General features: G+C 50.2%; 1 protein-coding gene across 2 annotated transcripts; it reads right to left on the bottom strand.

Moving 5' to 3' along the window:
* Window positions 1-4,807: 4,807 nt before the first annotated feature.
* LOC125467686 (zinc-binding protein A33-like) lies at window positions 4,808-13,315 on the bottom strand. 2 transcript variants are annotated; one of them, XM_059639559.1, is made up of 7 exons: window positions 13,118-13,315; window positions 12,796-12,859; window positions 12,621-12,716; window positions 11,613-11,846; window positions 10,284-10,306; window positions 10,079-10,194; window positions 4,808-5,622 (listed from the first exon to the last, which is right to left on the bottom strand). In XM_059639559.1, exons 1-7 carry the CDS (start codon window positions 13,204-13,206, stop codon window positions 5,072-5,074), a joined length of 1,173 nt encoding a protein of 390 aa, XP_059495542.1. In that variant the 5' UTR covers window positions 13,207-13,315; the 3' UTR covers window positions 4,808-5,071. The 2 variants fall into 2 exon arrangements, with proteins under 2 accessions (XP_059495542.1, XP_059495541.1); XM_059639558.1 differs by having other exon boundaries at window positions 12,796-13,315.
* Between the last annotated feature and the right edge of the window lie 235 nt (window positions 13,316-13,550).

The following is a 13,550-nucleotide window of genomic DNA, read 5'->3' as shown; positions in this document are numbered from 1 at the left end:
CTGCAACGGTAGTAGATTCGCCAACTTTAGGTACATTTAAGTCGTCATTGGACAAGCATGTGGATGTACATGGAATAGTGTAGGTTAGATGGGCTTGAGATCGGTATGACAGGTCGGCACAACATCGAGGGCCGAAGGACCTGTACTGTGCTGTAATGTTCTATGTTCTATGACTGTATGAAAGAGCTGATACAGGGTGATGGGGCCGAGTAGCCTCCTTTCCTGCTTTATCAAAATGAAGCAGTGAGTCCTCTCCCAAAATCCCAGATCATTGCCTATTCACCTGCCATCTCTTCACCACCACGTGGCTTACCTGAGACACTTCCACTTAGCCTGTTTCAATTCCTTTCCAAATCTGAGTGTCTTGGCTTGAACCTTGCACAATTCTAATGGCTTAAACAGAAACAAAGTTGCTGGCAAAGCCCAGCAGGTCTGGCAGCATCCGTGAAGGAGAAAACAGAGTTAACGTTTTGGGTCTGGTGACCCTTCCTCAGAACTACTTTGTCAGTTTGAAAAATTTGAGGACTTCCATACAAACACCCCTGGCTTGGAACCTCCACCGACTGGAAAATATTTTTGCCGTAGTGACTACTTGACCTAAAATGATTTGATTCTTCCAATCTAAACGAGAAACTAAACCGATGCCCCAGCCGAATTACTCTGCCTGTCCTAAACTCACTAGTACAAACAATTTTGTTCATTAACACCACACATTTTCTTAGAAATGTTGCATTTCGGTCACTGTCCAGGCAACATTTGCTCGTAAAGAAAAATACCTTACGATACCAGCCAAATCTGTCTGCTTTTTAAAATCCAAATTATATATATTATATATTGATTAAGCTTACTGCCAATCCCTTCACTCGTAACCACTAGCTGGTAACTCACTGACCCTAAACTGTGCTTTGTGATGCTGGACATGTGCTGCAATGTCACTGGTCATAGAACCCTGCCACTTTATCAGTATTCACTGCAAGCCCAAGAAGATAACATTTAACCACAGGCTCTTTGTAGAAGAGTCCTATGTGAAGCATTATTGAAGCAGTGAATGCTACAGAGTAATGCTGACAATTGCCATGAGGAAGTAAAGTTGTCCATGTGTTTCCCAGCCCTTCCCTCCTTCCCCACACCCACCTCCTATGTCCTATGGGATTTTGCAGATACTGGTGAATGAATGCTCAAGCAGTACAACTCTGTGGTCATGCATTTTCTGTATTTGCTCTGTGAATGCCAAATCAGTATGTTGTTCAACGTAGTTTCCCAAACAAGAGAGAGATTAAATTATTGAAGGATTTTAAATGAGAGTGTAGTTGACCCCTAGGGTGGCACAGTGGCTCAGAGGTCAGCAGTAAGGACCAAGGACTAGGGTTCAATTCCAGTCTCAGGTGACTGTCTGTGTGGAGTTTGCACATTCTCCCCGTGTCTGGGTTTCCTTCCACAGTCTAAGGTTAGGTTAAATTACCTGTAGTGTCCATGGATTTGCAGACCAGGTAATAGGTTGAATCTGGGTGGAATGCTCTTCAGAGGAGCAGTGTGGACTTGATGGGCCAAATGGCCTGCTTCCGCACTGCAGAGGATCTATGATTCATAAGCATTGCACATAACGATGACGAGTGTGCCCAGAAGTGATCATTCAAATGAGATTATGATAGCCTGCACAGTTAATGAATCAGTTCACTGTTTTCTCTCCACTTCAATGATTGAAAATTTGTGAACAGTGCAACGTGGCAAAATAACTGCAAATAATAAGATCCATCACAAGCTCAAACACTTCTTTTTGTTTTAATGGGTTGATACCTTGAGCACAGTGTTTTCTCAAGTGTAAACAGTCTGAATGCATATACAGGTGAAAGACATTAAAACTACAACATGGATACAGGGCAGTCGATACAAACATTCCAGTTCAGAATTGAGTCTTCACGAAAATAAGTAATTATATGTCTATTTTGTTATCTGGATCCTAAACCTCTTTAAATCCTCTCTCTTCATCTCACTTTCACCAATATATTTTTGAATGCTTGCAAAATCGTAGACATTTACCATGGGAGTGTAAAGAGATCTCTCCTGATCCCTGGTGTAAAGCTATACTACATTAATCATTGATTTTTAATTACATAAATCATTGCCGCTGGTTCCTAAGCCCTAAGCATTATGTATCCTCTTCCTTCTCACTCCTTTTCATCATTGTTTTGAGCCTATTATCTCAGCTCTACAGTAACAGGCACAACACTTAATTGTGCATGGGGGCCATCATTGATTGTCCTGCATCTGGACTTTATCGTTCTGTCATTCTGTCTGTCCCACTTTGCAAAGAAGGGGGACAGCAATTCTCTGCTCCTAAGGCTCAAGCCTCTCTCTAGTCAGCTTTTCTCTAGCCTCTGGCATTGATAATGCCATACTGTAGATTTGTGAGAACGTGTTGTTTTTCACAAGGTCGCTGACAAGCTTTTCACTCATTTCTATTTAACTTTGAAATGAGTTACTCCCTAATTCTATTTCAGAGTCAAGCACATCACTGAGAGTCTGGAGTCACATGTAGGCCAGAGGACAGGCAAAGTAAGGGCAGCGGAAGTCTATCTGCAAAGGGACCTTAATCTAACAGAGACAACACTGTGTGGAGCTGGAAGAACACAGCAGGCCAGCCAGCATCAGAAGAGCACAAAAGCTGACGTTTTGGGTCGGGACCCTTCTTCAGAAATGGGGGAGGGGGAAGGGAGCTCAGAAATAAATAGAGAGAGAGGTGGGGGGCATGGGCTGCCATGTTCCTCCAGTTCCACACTGTGTTATCTCTGACTCCAGCATGTGCAGTTCTACCTATCTTTCATTAATCTCACACAGATGAGTTTTGTTTTACAACAATGGACACAAGTCCGTAGTCACCATTAGACCCAATAGTCTAATAATTCCAGATGGATTTATTTGAATCTAAGTTCCACCATACAGTACAGAAGAGGCCCTTCAGCCCATCATCACTGAAATAAAACTGCACTAAGCCCACCAAAAAGAACCGTGGGTGCTTGAAATCAGAAGCAAAAACAGAAATTGCTGGAAAAGCTGAGCAGGTCTGGCAGCATCTGTAGCGAGAAATGATTTCACTCCACCAGACCTGCTCAGCTTTTCCAGCAGCTGCTGTTTTTGTTCACTAAATCCATATCAGTGCTACTTTCCCTCACTTGGCCCAAAACCTTGAACATTTCAAGTACGCCTTTCCAAAGGTTGTGAAGTTTCCCCTCACAACTACCTTCCCAGACAGTGCATTCCAGATCCCTGGGTGACCTCTTGGCGAAATTTGTTTTCCTCAAAACTCCCCTCTAAACTCCCAAAATTAAGCCTGTTGGTCGTTGACTCTTCGACTGAGAGGGACAGCTGTTTTCTATCCACACTGTCCATGCCCCTCAAAATCTTCCACACCTCAGTCAGGTTGCACCCACCCCCACTCCCCGCCCCAGCACAGTCTTCTCTGCTCTAAGGAAAACAACTCAAAACTTTTTGCTCTATAGCTACATTGCAGGGCTGGGATTGAAACTCTGAGCATTAGCCAGACTCAAGGGATCTTGGCGTGCAGATACATAGATCCCTTAAAATGGCCACCCAAGTGGACAGGGTTGTTAAGAAAGCATATGGTGTTTTGGCTTTCATTAACAGGGGGATTGAGTTTAAGAGTCGTGAGATCTTGTTGCAGCTCTATAAAACTTTGGTTAGACTGCACTTGGAATACTGCGTCCAGTTCTGGGCGCCCTATTATAGGAAAGATGTGGATGCTTTGGAGAGGGTTCAGAGGAGGTTTACCAGGATGCTGCCTGGACTGGAGGGCTTATCTTATGAAGAGAGGTTGACTGAGCTCGGTCTCTTTTCATTGGAGAAAAGGAGGAGGAGAGGGGACCTAATTGAGGTATACAAGATAATGAGAGGCATAGATAGAGTTGATAGCCAGAGACTATTTCCCAGGGCAGAAATGGCTAGCACGAGGGGTCATAGTTTTAAGCTGGTTGGTGGAAAGTATAGAGGGGATGTCAGAGGCAGGTTCTTTACGCAGAGAGTTGTGAGAGCATGGAATGCGTTGCCAGCAGCAGTTGTGGAAACAAGGTCATTGGGGTCATTTAAGAGACTGCTGGACATGTATATGGTCACAGAAATTTGAGGATGTATACATGAGGATCAATGGTCGGCACAACATTGTGGGCTGAAGGGCCTGTTCTGTGCTGTACTGTTCTATGTTCTATGTTCTATGTTCTATGTTCAAGTCCTGTGACTGTCTCTGCCTCACCTTTTCCTACAAGTGCGGGGAACCCCTCTCCCCCCATTCTGATCTCCAGCATCTCTGCACGTCTGGAGTTGTTCGCTCTGTAACCTACTTCCATTGGTGCTCCCTCCCCACCCTCGTTCTTCCCTTTCTCTCTCTCTCTCTCTCTCTCTCTCCCGCACCCCCACTTTGAACCTCACATGCCCCCCCCGTACCAGAGTCCACAATCCTCTTAGGTGACATTACAAATTGTAATGTCATCGATTTCCACGCCCTGATAGCATCTGGTCCTGAATGAGAAAGGATTTCTATGAAATGCATAAAATTCCAACAGCTCTGGAGAGACGGAATGCCTGCCTTATCTGGAGGGAGAGGGGCGGTGGGGGTCGCGATGCTGGTGAGGTCTAGATCAATGAGGTCTCGGAATACCGGCACTGAAGCGAGGAGAAATGTCCTTGCTTAAGGGGCTGGTGGACCTCCCTACCACAGATGGCCATGATGCCGTTGAATATTTTTAAGAAATAAATGGAACTCCAGGCCAAAGGAGTCAAGGTGGTGGTGGGGGGAGGGGGGGTGGGTGTTGGGAGAGACACCGCGAGGTACATGAAGATGAGGTGGAGGGTCAGTCACCCTCTGTTGAGTGGCTCAACGGGCCGAGTGGCCATCCTTTTCTCTCCCGGGGTTGGTCTTCTCCGCATTTTCGCCCGACTTGCTGAAGCAGTTGCTGCGTTTCTCTTCCAATCGTCTCCTTCCCACCCCCATTTCAGGAATCCAGAAAGGGCTGAGCTGTGAGATCTGGCCTGGCGGATATTATGGGATGGACAGGGTCTATAGAGCTCTGGGGCTGCAGATGCTCAGAGGAGCCGAGTTGGATCCGTCGTCGTTGGGCCCGGGGCAGAAGAAAGGGTAGAGCCTCTCGGTGAAAGGGTGGGTGTAGGTGTGCAGATGGGACATATTATCCGCATTGTAAAATGAAACCTGCCCGGCCCCATGGTCCAGCAGGACCCCCACCTTCCGGGGCCCGGCACTCAGGCTGAGGGGGGTCAGGGACAGGGCGGTGCGGGCCACACAGCCGTGCTTGGGGAAGAGCCAGACGGTCCAGTACCCGCACTCGGGCGTGGGATTGAACTCCCCCTTCCGAGGTGCGGACTCCGCAGCCACCCCCAATCCCCACCACGTCTTATCGGCCACTTCCACCTGCCAGTAGTGCCTTCCAGATGTGAACCCCTCTGACGCCAGGATGAAAGCACCGCGGTCGAATCTCTGCGGAACATCCGGGAGCTCCCGCTCTTCGTTCCCCAGCCTCACGCTGGCCCGGTCCTCGGACACCATGAGCCAAGGGTTAGCTGTATCTACATCCAGAATCACTGAGGCTGGGGCTATGGGAGAGACAGAGAGAGAGAGAGAGAGAGAGATGGGTGGAGGATGGGTGATGATTTCCCAAAGTGATTCCTGAAACCAGAGTCTCCACTTTCCCTTCTGTTTAATAAACACTGACAACATGCCCCACACTTCCCAGTGTTTCTCTACATTAGAGGATTTTCTGGGAGGACCCAGCGGAACCGACGATTTCACTTTCTGGCATCTCCCCATACGCGGCTATCCCGATCGGAAATTCCTGCCCACCCCTCTTCCTCCTCCCGTCCGCTTCCACCACACACCCCAACCATTGCACGCCCAGCCTCCACCACGTTGAGTCCCCATCCCATTTAATGTCACCTTCCCCCTCGACATACACCTCTACCACACCTTTCCCCACCCGGCCCCCACAACTTCAACATCGCGCCAACACCACTGGCCCAATTCCACCCCAACTCCACACTGCCCTCTCCCTCACTATGCACCTCCTGTACAGCACCCACCTCCTGTACCCTACCCACCTCCTGTACCCTACCCACCTCCTGTACCTCACACACCTCCTGTACCTCACACACCTCCTGTACCTCACACACCTCCTGTACCTCACCCACCTCCTGTACTGCACCCACCTCCTGTATCTCACCCACCTCCTGTACCTCACACACCTCCTGTACCTCACACACCTCCTGTACCTCACACACCTCCTGTACCTCACACACCTCCTGTACCTCACCCACCTCCTGTATCTCACCCACCTCCTGTACCTCACCCACCTCCTGTACCTCACACACCTCCTGTACCGCACCCACCTCCTGTATCTCACACACCTCCTGTATCTCACACACCTCCTGTACCTCACACACCTCCTGTACCTCACACACCTCCTGTACCTCACACACCTCCTGTATCTCACCCACCTCCTGTACCTCACACACCTCCTGTATCTCACACACCTCCTGTACCTCACACACCTCCTGTACTGCACCCACCTCCTGTATCTCACCCACCTCCTGTACCTCACACACCTCCTGTACCTCACACACCTCCTGTACCTCACCCATCTCCTGTACCGCACCCACGTCCTGTACCTCACCCACCTCCTGTACCCTACCCACCTCCTGTACCTCACCCACCTCCTGTACCCTACCCACCTCCTGTACCCTACCCACCTCCTGTACCCTACCCACCTCCTGTACCTCACCCACCTCCTGTACCGCACCCACGTCCTGTACCTCACCCACCTCCTGTACCCTACCCACCTCCTGTACCCTACCCACCTCCTGTACCCTACCCACCTCCTGTACATCACCCACCTCCTGTACATCACCCACCTCCTGTACCGCACCCACCTCCTGTACCGCACCCACCTCCTGTACCGCACCCACCTCCTGTACCCTACCCACCTCCTGGACCGCACCCACCTCTTGTACCTCACCCACCTCCTGTACCCTACCCACCTCCTGTACTCTCCCACCTCCTGTACCACACCCACCTCCTGTACCGCACCCACCTCCTGTACCCTACCCACCTCCTGTACCACACCCACCTCCTGTACCTCACCCACCTCCTGTACCTCACCCACCTCCTGTACCCTACCCACCTCCTGTACCCTACCCACTTCCTGTAGCTCACGCACCTCCTGTAGCTCACCCACCTCCTGTAATGCACCCACCTCCTGTACTCTCCCACCTCCTGTACCTCACCCACCTCCTGTACCTCACCCACCTCCTGTACCGCACCCACTTCCTGTACCTCACCCACCTCCTGTACCCTACCCACCTCCTGTACCCTACCCACTTCCTGTAGCTCACGCACCTCCTGTAGCTCACCCACCTCCTGTAATGCACCCACCTCCTGTACTCTCCCACCTCCTGTACCTCACCCACCTCCTGTACCGCACCCACCTCCTGTACCGCACCCACCTCCTGTACCGCACCCACCTCCTGTACCGCACCCACCTCCTGTACCCTACCCACCTCCTGTACCCTACCCACCTCCTGTACCCTACCCACCTCCCGTACCCTACCCACCTCCCGTACCCTACCCACCTCCTGTACCTCACCCACCTCCTGTACCCTAGCCACCTCCTGTACCGCACCCACCTCCTGTACCTCACTCACCTCCTGTACCACACCCACCTCCTGTACCTCACCCACCTCCTGTACCCTACCCACCTCCTGTACTCTCCCACCGCCTGTACCACACCCACCGCCTGTACCACACCCACCGCCTGTACCACACCCATCTCCTGTACCTCACCCACCTCCTGTACCCTACCCCACTCCTGTACCCTACCCACCTCCTGTACCGCACCCACCTCCTGTACCGCACCCACCTCCTGTACCGCACCCACCTCCTGTACCGCACCCACCTCCTGTACCGCACCCACCTCCTGTACCCTACCCACCTCCTGTACCCTACCCACCTCCTGTACCGCACCCACCTCCTGTACCGCACCCACCTCCTGTACCGCACCCACCTCCTGTACCTCACCCACCTCCGGTACCTCACCCACCTCCGGTACCTCACCCACCTCCGGTACCCTACCCACCTCCTGTACCCTACCCACCTCCTGTACCGCACCCACCTCCTGCTCCACACGCTCTTGCCCTCCCCATTGTCCCTCACTCCTGTTCTCAACCTCCCCATATCTGCCCCAGTTTTGCCCCATACCCAGCGACTGAAGAGTGAGTCTCTGACCTGCAGTTCGACTGAAGGAGGTGGCAATGTGGACAGGAAAACCGGAGAATGGAGAAGGTACAAGCTCAGTCAAGAAAAGAGGGAAGGGGAAGGAATGAAAGGGCAAGGGAGGCAAAAGTGAAGGCGGGCGTGCGAGGTGAACATCTGCAGTGGGGCAGGGCATCACCAGGAGCAGAAAGGAGATTGCTTTCATTTTGTAAAGTAGCTTTAACAGGAACAAAATTATGGGCTCCAACTGTCTGACCCACTGAATGCAGGAGGAGGGGAAACCTGTGATGCAGCGGTTGTGTTCCTACCTCTAGACCAGGAGTCCCGAATTTAAGTTTCACCTGCTCCAAGCATGTGTATTACTATTCGTGGACAGGTTGCTTAAATAAATTAAAAGAAAGATGTTAGTGACCTTGTCAAAGAATCACTGAAATTCTAGCAGGATAGGTTCAACTCCCAACCAGGGCACGTGCTGAAATTGGATTCTGATATAAATTTGGAACAAAAAGCAGGTCAAAGATATTTCGTGTGCTGTTGTCACCATTTGTTCAAGAAAAAAAATCACATAAATCCGTTTGAGGGATGTCATTATGTGATTCTAGACCATAACCGCCCCCCGAAATGGCTCAATTTGAGGGCAGTCTGTGACATTCAGATGTGGAAGAGGAAGGGGGTAAATTGTTTCCGGGCAGTGGGGAGGGGTTGGGTTTGGTGGAAGAAGGGGGAAATAAGTAATTCAGGGAGATGGTACGAGAAACTAATACAGAGGTAGCAAAGAGATAGGCAAATAGGCTGTAGCTGTGACACACTCAGTCCAAACAGTTTTACGACAATGAATCACACCAGGTCATTATATCCATAAACACAGAAGAATGAGATGGAAAAGGCCATTCAGTCTTCAAGTCTGCCCCACTGTTCAATATGGCCATTGCTGATCATCCAACTCAGTAGGTACCCCTAAACCCGCACTCCCCCATATCCATTTCTCCTTTTAGCTACTGGAGCTATATTTACCCAAAAGAGGAAAGCACAAACTGCACGCAGACTCATTGTGAGCTCCCAGTCAACTGACTGCAGTCTGCTAAGTGATAAATCCCAGAGATTCCGAGGAGAGAAATAGGGGCGATCCACAGGAAGAGTGACCCTCTCCCTTCCTGCCTACACTCTCTCAGGAGCTGACTCCAGTCTGTAGATGTTAAACTCCAAGGTTAGAGGAGAGGAGGCTTCGCTCTCTATCTAACCTCTTGCTATTCCTCTCCAGGGAGAGTTTGATAGGGTCACTGTGGAGGGAGCTTTAATTTCAGCTTAAAAGAGTAGAGGAGGCTTGACTCTCTAACCCCACGTTGCCCTTCTCCAAGAAGTGTTTGATAGGGACAAAGTAGAAGGAGCTTCAATTTCAGTTTAAAAACAGTAGAGAGAGCTTTACTCTGTATCTATCCCTGTGCTGTCCCTGTCCTGGAATCTTTTGATGGAGACAGTGTAGAGGAAGTTTTACTCTGCATCTAACCCCGTGCTGTCCCTGCCCTGGGAGTATTTGATGGGGGACAGTGTAGAGAGAGTTTTACTCTGTATCTAACCCCGTGCTGTCCCTGCCCTCGGAGTATTTGATGGGGGACAGTGTAGAGAGAGCTTGAATGTCAGTGTAAAGGAGAAGAGGCGGTTTTATCGAATAAAGGGAGCTTTACATTTAGTATAACAGAGTTGACAGGGACACGGTGATCATTCAAAACGGAGCCTGTACAAAACCTTTGCTCCAGGTCTTGCAAAGCAGGTAAAGAAGTGACTTACCGGGGTGGAGAGTATCCAGCATTTCTCTCCATGCCATGTACTGCAATGGGCCATTGAACTGTCCCAGAGGGAGGTGATCAGACACTAACGCCAGCTTCGAAAAATCCCCCTCAGACCTGGCAATTTGAACAAGTCAACTTCATCAAAGGGCCGTGAGCAACCTGCTGGGGATTTCACTAAAAACGGTGCAAAAACTCTCTCCTACCTGGTCTTCTGAGCTGTTTCCACCTGAAAAATAATTTTGCAAAGAAATAGATTTCAGTGTGTGAAGATTTGCCCTGAGGGCAGAAAAACTGTCACCAAAACAAATCACAAGGGGCATGGATAGGGTGAATAGCCGAGGTCTTTTCTCCAGGGTGGGGGAGTCCAAAACCAGAGGGGCATAGGTTTAAGGTGAGAGGGGAAAGATTTAAAAGGGACCTGAGGGGTAACTTTTTCAAACAGAGGGTGGTGTGTATATGGAATGAGCCTGTAGAGGAAGTGGTGGAGGCTGGTACAATTACAACATTTATCTGGTCGGCACATGAATAGGAAGGGTTTTGAGGGATATGGGCCAAATGCTGGCAAATGGGACTAGATTAATTTAGGATAATAATTCAGGTCTGCATGTACCAGTTGGACCAAAGGGTAATAGGAGATAATGGGAACGGCAGATGCTGGAGAATCCGAGATAACAAGGTGTAGAGCTGGATGAACACAGCAGGCCCAGCAGCATCAGAGGAGCAGGAAGGCTGACATTTTGGGGCCTAGACCCTTCTTCAGAAATGGGTCTGTTTTATTTTTGTGCTGTACAGCTCTACTTAAGACACTCACCAGGAGAAAGGAGGAAATTGGGGAAATTCTAGCGTCAGCTTGAAAACAGTTTCACTCTCAGTAACATGGAGTGACTCGAGCTCATTGGACGCTACAATGATGAAGCAGTGATGTTCTAAGGAAGGATCACTGGTCACGAAACGTTAACTCCGTTTTCTCCTTCACAGATGCTGCCAGTCCTGCTGAGCTTTTCCAGCAACTTTTATTTTGTTCCTGATTTACAACATCCGCAGGTCTTTGGGTTTTTAATAATAAGGCGGTGTTACACTCAGGCCAGCAAACAAACACACACCGTAACTGGAATGTAATGTATCAAAGATAATAGGAACTGCAGATGCTGGAGAATCCGAGATAACAAGGTGTAGAGCTGGATGAACACAGCAGGCCAAGCAGCATCAGAGGATCAGGAAGGCTGATGTTTCGGGCCTAGACCCTCATCATCCCGAAACGTCAGCCTTCCTGCTCCTCTGATGCTGCTTGGCCTGCTGTGTTCATCCAGCTCTATAACGGTGTTATCTGGAATGTAATGTGATCTCCGGGACATCCAATAGTTTTGCAAGCAATGTTTGACTGGTTTCCAGGAATTTACAGGTGCTATGTGTTCCAACCCCACCCCCACAACCCCTCAGAAAAGCAAGAGGGACCACAGTGACATTGAGTCTAATTTCACATCAACCCCTCAATCCATTTCAAAGCTGTACGACTGTTTCCCAAAGCTCACCCTCAGAAATGTCACGTCATCTCGCTGCTCCATCTGTTCCTGCATCTTTGTAATCTCCTCCTGGATTGAATTTAAATTCTCCTGAATCTCTCCAAGGTTCTTCCCCATCGCGTCAAGAATCCTCTCCTCTTCCCTCCTGAGCTCTCTGAGCAAACGCTGCTCTTTCGCAGCGAGAACCTGGTGCATTTTAGCGAACTGGGATGTGATGTGCGACTGCAGACAGTTCGCCTGTTCCTACCAAAGGAAATGGGGGTGTGTTGGGGGGTGGAGGATGAAGAGGAGAATAAAGATCATCTATCAGAGGTAATAGGAACTGCAGATGCTGGAGAATCCAAGATAACAAGATGTGGAGCTGGACGAACACAGCAGGACAAGCAACATCAGTAATGATTTCTGATGAAGGGTCTAGGCCCGAAGCGTCAGCCTTTCTGCTCCTAAGATGCTGCTTGGCCTGCTGTGTTCATCCAGCCCCACACTTTGTTAACAAAGGTCATATACTGTGATAACAAAGTGTGGAGCTGGATGAACACAGCAGGCCAAGCAGCATTTCAGGAGCACAAAAGCTGATGTTTCGGGCCTGGACCCTTCATCAGAAAAGGGGGATGGGGAGAGGATTCTGAAATAAATAGGGAGAGAGGGGGAGGCAGATCGAAGATGGATAGAGAAGAGGATAGGTGGAGAGGGGAGTATAGGTGGGGAGGTAGGGAGGGGATAGGTCAGTCCGGGGAGGACGGACAGGTCAAGGGGGTGGGATGAGGTTAGTAGGTAGGAAATGGAGGTGCGGCTTGAGGTGGGAGGAGGGGATGGGTGAGAGGAAGAGCAGGTTAGGGAGGAGCGGACCAGCTGGGCTGGTTTTGGGATGCAGTGGGGGAAGGGAAGATTTTGAAGCTGGTGAAATCCACATTGATACCATTGGGCTGCAGGGTTCCCAAGCGGAATATGAGTTGCTGTCTGTACCGCGATAGAGGGAGTAGGTGACCCAGAAGGGAGTGGGGTGGGTTGACTTACCTTAACTTCAGAAATCTGGCGGATCTGCTTCAGTTCTGTGTGTAGAAACAGCGCTCTCTTGTCATTCAGAGATTGTAAAGAAGATTTCAGCTGCTCCTGCGGGGAAAATCACAAAACGAAGGGATTAGACTCTGAAAAAGCAAATGTCATTGGGTTAATCTGAAATCACTCTTACCTTGTACATTTCCACCGCTTCTTTGATGGGCATGAAACTGTGAGACTTGTGTCCTCGCGAATCTCTGCAAACGTAACAGATCAGTTTCAGGTCAGTTTCACAGAACAGCTTCACCTCCTCCTGATGCTCCTGACACCAGGGCTTCACGTCGCACGGTTTCGACTCCAGCCTGAGTTTTCTCGCCCTTTCCGCCAGATTCGCTAAGGCCCGGTTCACGGTGAGCTTCTGGCGCGGAAATTCCTGCCCGCACTCCGGGCAGGAGTTCCTCGCCTCCCGCTCCCAGGCCCCCGTGATACACGCGCAGCAGAAGTTGTGACCGCACTCTAGCGAGACCGGGTCGGCGAAGAAGTCGAGGCAAATCCGACAGTGCACGTCCTCGGTCCAGCTCTCGGGCTGCCGCCTGTAAGCCATGTTCACACACCCTATCGCAACACTTCCTGAAGCAAAACCACCCGCTTTCAGTTTCGCTCCGCCAGCTAGCACTGCGCTCAGGGCATTGCCTGTTGGCGGAACACGCCGCTCTCCACCTTCAGTATTCTGCAGGGACCGCTACCTCCCGTTCTCCACCTCCTCCATCAATCCTAACGCTCCCTCCACATGCTTAAGGGGAGGAAATGGCCCAGTGGTATTATTTGCTGACCTGTTAATCCAGAGACCCTGGGAATGCGGGTTCAAATCCCACCGCAGATAATGGGAACTGCGGATGCTGGAGAATCCGAGATAATAAAATGTGGAGCTGGATGAACACAGCAGGC

The sequence above is a fragment of the Stegostoma tigrinum genome, chromosome 34, assembly GCF_030684315.1.
Source record: "Stegostoma tigrinum isolate sSteTig4 chromosome 34, sSteTig4.hap1, whole genome shotgun sequence".
Lineage (NCBI taxonomy): Eukaryota > Metazoa > Chordata > Chondrichthyes > Orectolobiformes > Stegostomatidae > Stegostoma > Stegostoma tigrinum.
This window is presented reverse-complemented; position numbering and strand designations above follow the sequence as displayed.